The sequence below is a fragment of the Solanum pennellii genome, chromosome 4 (assembly GCF_001406875.1).
Source record: "Solanum pennellii chromosome 4, SPENNV200".
In the NCBI taxonomy this organism is placed as follows: Eukaryota; Viridiplantae; Streptophyta; class Magnoliopsida; order Solanales; family Solanaceae; genus Solanum; species Solanum pennellii.
This window is the reverse complement of record NC_028640.1, coordinates 61,270,262-61,277,702: the sequence shown is the minus strand read 5'-3', so window position 1 is coordinate 61,277,702 and position 7,441 is coordinate 61,270,262. Positions and strand designations below refer to the sequence as shown.

The 7,441-nt window shown below is 34.4% G+C and overlaps 1 protein-coding gene across 1 annotated transcript; it reads left to right on the top strand.

Moving 5' to 3' along the window:
* Positions 1-385: 385 nt before the first annotated feature.
* Positions 386-5,329, top strand: LOC107015789 (protein LIKE COV 2-like). Its single transcript, XM_015216199.2, has 7 exons — positions 386-645; positions 2,291-2,343; positions 2,433-2,542; positions 3,480-3,647; positions 4,241-4,338; positions 4,606-4,732; positions 4,987-5,329. The coding sequence occupies exons 1-7, from the start codon at positions 538-540 to the stop codon at positions 5,085-5,087; spliced, it is 765 nt and encodes a 254-aa protein (XP_015071685.1). The 5' UTR covers positions 386-537; the 3' UTR covers positions 5,088-5,329.
* The last annotated feature ends 2,112 nt before the right edge of the window (positions 5,330-7,441 follow it).

The window sequence follows — 7,441 nt, the reverse complement described above, 5'->3', positions numbered from 1 at the left end:
AATGAAGTGTAGTACACTTAACTAGCTTTAATCATAGAGTTGGAATCAATATTAAAGAATAACTCATAATATCGTTTTGATTATAGATTTTAGTTAAAAATTTTAAAATATTTCTTCACATTTAAAGTTTTAAAAATCGATACTAGTTCAATCCAAATAAATAGAGTATATTTGACTAGCTTTTGATCATAGATTATAAATCAATTTTAAAAAATTTATTCATAAATATTTGTTGATTATAAATTTTAAATTTGTTTAAATAGATTAGTTCAATTTTTAGTTTTTTAAGATTCATTATATTTTTTGAATAAATTCTATGTTTAAGTACAATTTCGATTCAAAAAATTTTCAAAATTTAGCTTTTTTTTTCCCTCACTTCATTTCTAAGTTTACAAAGGGGAAAAATAGGTGGGCACCTTACCTTACAAGTCTCTTCTTCACAATAATATCATCTCAGCTGTCTCTGTGTTGTTTTTGCAAGTCTTCTCTATTTCTTGCTGAGATCTAGAGACAAAGCCCTAAAACTAAAAAGCAAAAATGGCGGAAGAGAAGGATCCCACTTCTATACCACTAAGTCAAGCTTCTGAAGATCCTGAAGACCCCATCAAATCTACTCCTGCTTCACCCAATTCTTCTACCCGCAAGGTCAGTTTTTCTTTCTAAAAGCTGTCTGATTTTTTGAGGTTTTAGAGGAAATTTACTTTTACCCTTGAAGCTAACAGAGATTATGAAGAAAAGGGGAGATGGGCTTTTGTGTTTGGTATAGGAAGTGTATTTTCTTGATTTTGAAAATATGGGAAATGGAGAAGGGATTGGAAATAATGATGAAAATGGGGAAATGGATAGTTGTGTTTGCCGCAGGACATGGACAAACTTGTTGAGAAGTATTGAGTTTTCGATATTTTATTCTTTTTTGGGTTCAAAGGGTAGTATATATATTTACAATTTATGAATTACCAATTTGAATAAATGCATTTCTCGTTTCCATAGTTTTTGAAGTTGAAGCTTGAAAAATTGGGTTGTTAAAGTTGTGTTTGGACTTGCATTTTACTTGGGAAAAAATAGGGATTTTGTGAGTGGAAGTGAAATTTCTTAATTTCTACCAACTTGCAAATATTTGAAAGATAAGAATTTCATGGCCAAATAGATATTTGGGGATAAATTGTCAAAATCTGATCCAAAATCTATGCTAAGTGTGCGGAGAATACTGGTTTTGAAGTAGACACAATTGATTCTTAAAATGAGGATTTGATGTTTTTTCGTCTTATATACCTGCTCATGTACAATGTGGTTTCTATTTCTTTCACTTGGGTTGGGAGTTATCGAATAGTTAGAGTCAATTTATGCACAAAAAAGAAGGTACATTCTAATAATCTGAATGATGGGTTAATTTTGATATGATCAAAGTCACAGATTTTGTGCATCCTTATAAGAAAAAAAAGGTCATAGATTTTGTGCATCCTTGTAAAAGAAAAAGGTCATAGATTTTGTGCATCTTATCTACTTATGGGATGTAGTTGGTAATTTGGGTTGGGGTCAAACTTATTAATTTAGCATCAGCCTATGCTAACATACATTCTTGCGTTTTGGTTTTCAAATTGATGTGATAGAGAGATGTTATTGTGAGAAACTATGTTGCTCGAACTTTTCAAATCCTTCAAATTTTCAGTTCATTTTTTGAGGATCCGACACGGTTGCGCAACATTTTTGGAGAGTCTAAGCAACATAAGCTACCTAAATCTGTTTGATTTTATATTGGAAGAAATTTATTTGAACAAGTTTTTAAAAAAGAGATGAAGAGTTTTAAAGACCGTTCAACAAAACTTGAATCCGAAAAAGTAGTTCAAACTAGTAAAGAAGTGGTCCAAGTTAGAATAAATGATTTAAGAAAATCCAGGTTCTTTGGGGAGTAAAGCAGTATATTTACTTGTCCTTTTCCGACGCAATGTAGTAATATATATTCTACATATACTTATCCGAAAAGAATCTTCAAATTGGAAAACAAGTTGACACATGAGAACAAATAATTTAGAAAATCCAGGTTCTCTAGAGGGGAACTGTTTGATAGACACCTGAGCTGTATATTCAATCTCGAATCCTTTTAATGCCAATTGTACTCCAATATATTCAGTCTGGAATTTACTGTGTTTTTTGTGCATGTATAGAGAAGCTCCTATGAAAAAAGGACATATTTAAGCACTACTCTATATTTAAGCATTCCTCTCTATACATATTCCTGTAGGCAGTTTACTTGTATATATCTTAATAGTTTTTCATACCTCTTTTTCAGGCTTGCTGTTATTTTCTTCAAAGTTGGGTATCTAAGAAGTTTATGACTGGATGGTAATTTCTTATATCTATGTTGCGTTACCAATTTTAATAGGTTTTGGCTAACTTTGAATCCGTAACAACTCCAAAATTTGAAATTGCAGTGTGGTTCTCTTCCCTGTGGCGGTTACATTCTTTGTGACATGGTGGTTTATTCAGTTTGTTGATGGTTTCTTCAGTCCACTATATGAACAACTTGGCATTGACATATTTGGTAAGTCCAATTTTCCTACATTTTGATAGCTGCAGTTAGTTTTCTGTATTGGTTTATCCTGCTTCTTGATACTTAGTAGTTCAATACCCTGCATATTCAAGGCTCACCTCGTATTTTCATTTTCAGATATTTCATTATCCTGCATCACTGCAACTTCACCAAATAAGATTGCAAATTGTTCTTTGAAATTGAGCTTATCAGCTGCATATATCTCTTTGTGAACATGTAAAAAGTTACTTTACATGTTGAGGATAAAAGTAATGAAATGCATTATAAACTTTCTTTACTTACTGTAGTGAAGAGTCGGAGCAATATGAGAAAGAATAAGTTTTGGTGATTATATTTTCTTGTCTTGTCTTCATGATGGAAGTACAGTTTTGTTTCTGGTATCTGAAGATTTCAGTCAGGGGCTTCAAAAAGGATATTGCTTGCAGCATACAAAATTACAACCAACTATGTCCAGCCATATAAGTCTAAGATGCTCGTGGTTGACCTGGCATAACTAGAAATAACTAGAAAAATAGCCATTAATTGTGCTTGCTTCTTTTCCCCTCAACTAATAACATTGTGTTTAGGGTTTAGCCTTCTCTGACTAACTCGTATGAATTGCTTTGCTCTTAGAAATGTGATGTTGATATCAGTGTAGATGTGATAATACACTCTTTTCCTGAGTTGTAAATGCCTCTCACGTGTGCGGAAGCCATTGATGTCTATTCTACATGATCAAATATTTAATATTTCATTAGGTGTAGAACTTCAGCTGGTTTTTGACAGCCATTATGTTTTGTGTTCTTTCTATGTTTCATGCATGATTGATAAATCTCATGTTCCATGGCATGACTTATGTGTTGTCCACCTTCCGATCTGTATTAGAAGTTGTTATCGATTGTATATTCCCCATATCTCCTGACCTTTCGGACATTTGTTGTTGGTGCAGGACTAGGATTTGTCACATCTCTTGTTTTTGTATTCTTAGTTGGAGTTTTTGTTTCATCCTGGCTGGGTGCTACTGTTTTTTGGATTGGGGAATGGATTATTAAGCGAATGCCATTTGTCAGACACTTATATTCGGCTTCAAAGCAGATCAGTTCTGCAGTGTCTCCAGGTAAAGTTACATTTTTCTTCTTCTGAAGAGCACAATGATGAAATGAGACTTACCTTCCGTTTGTTAAGGGGAAAGGCAAGGCAAGGAGTGGTGCACTTATCTAATTCACTTCTGGATCCATTTCTTGCTACTATCATCCTGAGATGGAAATGGGAAAGGAGAAGAAACAAGGAGAGTGTGTGTGGGATGGGGGTGGGTGGTGAAAGGGGTTATTTCATAATAGTTTACAGAATATTATGTTACTATCACCTGTTCCTTTCATCAAGAGAAGGGTGGATAGCAAAAGAAAGAAAAAGGAAGGATAATCTCTAGCAGTGGAGTGTAACAAATCTCAGAGCTGTGAAGTAAACATGTGAATCTGAAATAAACTTTCATCTGATGTCCTGGACTTCCATTTAAATAATAAAGGGTGTCAAAAAGCATGGGGATCAGGACCATAAGACAGAGAATACATCAAAATTGTGTCTCGAAGATAAAGAAATAAGTACTTTATTTTGAGAGTTGAGGTTGCTACCTGGAGTATTTGGTTTTGCTGTATTCTCTTTTTACTTCTTGTTCTTGATACTTACTTTTCATTCGTATATAATCTACAGATCAAAACACCACCGCTTTTAAGGAAGTGGCAATCATTCGTCATCCCCGTGTGGGGGAATATGCTTTTGGTTTTATAACATCATCAGTTACCCTTCAGGTATTTGAACCATCCTTTTTATTATTTTCAGAAATGCATATTTTCTTTTGCTGCTATGCAATGCTGAATGTTCTTTTGATGTGCATAAGTTCTTTCTTGAACTACTGACATTTTTCAAAGATAAGCTCCTCATATTCTCTCTCGGGTGACTTGATAGAGATGAAAGACGAGAAGTAGAAAGAACAACAATAATAGAACACAGAAAAGAGCATTTAATAATATTGTTGGCTGATATATGTACATTGACACATTATTTCTGGATGGCAGACAGAAGAAGGGGATGAAGAATTGTATAGTGTTTTTGTCCCTACAAACCATTTGTACATTGGTGATGTACTCCTGGTTAACGCCAATGATGTCATAAAACCAAACATGTCCATCCGTGAAGGCATTGGTACGTCTCTGGTTTTCTGGTAACTCGTCTTTAATATGTCACTCCTTGTTTTGTACTGGTAGCTCGGTTGACTGGTTGAAGCATGCATCTTAGTTGATGGTGTCTTTAGTTTACTGAGTTATCCAACTTTCTAAAACTAACCAACATAAGCTTATCCATGGTAAGATCTATCTCCAAATGCATCAAATGAATTTCGGGTATGTCTACAGAACTGTTTTCAAGTGTTTCTAACAGTGAAGCCAAAAAAAATGCAGAGATCATTGTTTCCGGAGGAATGACCATGCCTCAAAGGATCTCTCATGTGGCAAGAGTTGCGCGACAAAGTGAAAGAATTCCACTGAACAGAATAAAGTAAAAATAGTGATGAACATGACAATGTAGGACTGTTTGTAATTAGTCAAGGTGGGAAAGAAAAATCATATATACATTGCTGTAATTTTTCGGATCGATCCGATATATGTTGTATTATGTCTTTGTTCTGAAGATACAGTAAAGTTCTCGTTGAAGGTTTAAATTCATGTTCATCTCAGGCAATCAAACAGATATATCCAGTTATCATGTTGTCCCAACATGGGTGAATGTAAAAATATTAGTAAACATTGACAATTTTTTTTTTTAAAATTAAAAATTTATTTTTGTTTAGCATGTATCTACAACAGTCGATGATAAATTACTTGTAAGCATCATCCCATTTAAGGACCAAAGAGGTATGGAGCTTCATCTTTAACCAACTTATAGAACAAGTGGGTATTCTTAGGGGTGTATAAAATAGAATCGATAAATTGAAAAAAAAAAGTGTAACATCTCACAAATTTGAATTAGCTAGGAATAAGCTAAGAAACTAAAAATATTTTATTGGAAAGAACAGAAAAGTTTCTAAGTTTAAGAAGTGAGTTCTGGTCATTTTCAAACGGCCATAAAAACTAGCTTAGGATGAGTTAGAGGTAGTTCTTGATATGGTTAGAAAGCCCTTGGAGAGATCTTTCCAACACCGCTGAGTTTGTACATTTTCAATATGTATGAGGGATATATGCCTATTGGAAGTTGGACTGTCGGATTGAGGAAGGTCCCAATCCGGATTTAATGAAGGGTACACTAGTCTTTTCACCCATTTATTTCCTATTTCGTTCGTTTTAGGGATCCATTTGGGGTAAAAAGTCGGTTTTAGTTCAAATTAGAAAATTAACTTTATGCTTAGGGTTTGGAGAAAAGAGAAGAGAAGAGAAGGAGAAGGAGAAGGAGAAGCAGAAGAAGAAAGATCAAGGTTCCGCCAAGAACGCCAAGGAATATTGAGTGGAATTCGTCGGGAGTGATCCCTATCGAGGTATGTGAGATCTTCCGTGTTGGGTTATTTCATCCACACACCATACTTGTTTCAATTTAGTGGTTTTAGAATTGTTACATGATTAGAAGTGAATTCTTGATGAATCTTGTCAAATCCCTATTGGTTGAGTTGTTTGAATGCCCATTATTGTTGATTCGTAAATTCCAAGTTGTTTTTCAAGTTAGATCTACTGGGTATTGAAGGTATTGATGATCATAAGGATTTGGGAATAGAACTATGGAGGTTTAGGGGATTTAGGATTAGAAAACGAGAGAAGAAAGACGTTCAGGCGCATCTAGGTAGCACTAGGCACGACGCGCCCCATATGCGCCAGGAGGCCTAGGGCGGCGCGCCCGCAGTGCGCTAGAAACGTGCCTCAAACCAACTGGTCTAGCCCCGCGCGCGCCCAAATCGACGTTTTCACCCAGTTTTCGTAGTTTAGCCTTTTTAAGTCCTTCTAAGGTACATGAACACCTTCCAATGATTCTAATTACTTCAAATGAATTCTAAACACCTAGAAATCAACAAAGAACACGAATCATAACCTTGAATACATAATCCATTTCAAGGAAAGTTAAGATTAAAGTCAAAGAAGTTAAGCGTCAAGTCTAAAGCTAAGAAGTAAGTCAAAACAAAGTTGTTAAAGGTTTTCAAGAGTCTTTATTAAATGTTTCAACTTCGTTTTAAGGCTCAAGTTCAAGTTAAAGTGAAGAGTAAAAAGTTGAAGTCTTTTCTTTAAGAAATATAAGGGGACTAAGTATTTTCTACGAGTTGACTTAAGATCAAAAGTTTCAAGTTAAGCAAAGAGAAAAGTTCAGTTCATTTCTAAAAGGTTATAAGGGAACTAAGTATTCCCTAAAAGTTCATAAATGTTTTCACATTGAAGTTAAGAGGAAACTAAGATTTCCCAAAATTGTTTTGAACAAGAAAATGGAACACTGATTCCAGGAGAGCTTTTTAAAGCTAAGTGTTGAACAATTATCTCAACCCAAAGAAAGGAAGGTATTTTAAAAGCATGAACTAAAGTATGTTTTGGGAGTAGTATTGAGCACCAATCTGGGGATGAAAGTTCATAATAACTCAAGTCTCCATGAAAATCATGTAACCATCATGGGTATTAGCGGGTCATACTTTTTAGATAATTACGTAAATTAAGATAGTGGATCCACTAAGTTAAGGAGTTCTATGCGATGACTTTGCAGCGTGGGCAAGACGTTGTATCATCACTTAGGCACATAGTAGTGGTAGTCGGTTAAACAATCTCCACAGAAACTATATTACTTTCATATATAAGTAAAATCGAGTTTGTTATTATATTTTCTTTAACGAACTAAGTTGTTTACACTGTTTTACAGGCCTTTTTTTTTCATATATATATTGCATGT

Coding starts and splice junctions, on each gene's coding strand:
- LOC107015789 (XM_015216199.2), top strand. CDS start 538: ATGGCGGAAGAGAAGGATCCCACTTCTATACCACTAAGTCAAGCTTCT. Junction 646..2,290: donor CCAATTCTTCTACCCGCAAG/GTCAGTTTTTCT, acceptor CCTCTTTTTCAG/GCTTGCTGTTATTTTCTTCA. Junction 4,733..4,986: donor GTCCATCCGTGAAGGCATTG/GTACGTCTCTGG, acceptor AAAAAAATGCAG/AGATCATTGTTTCCGGAGGA.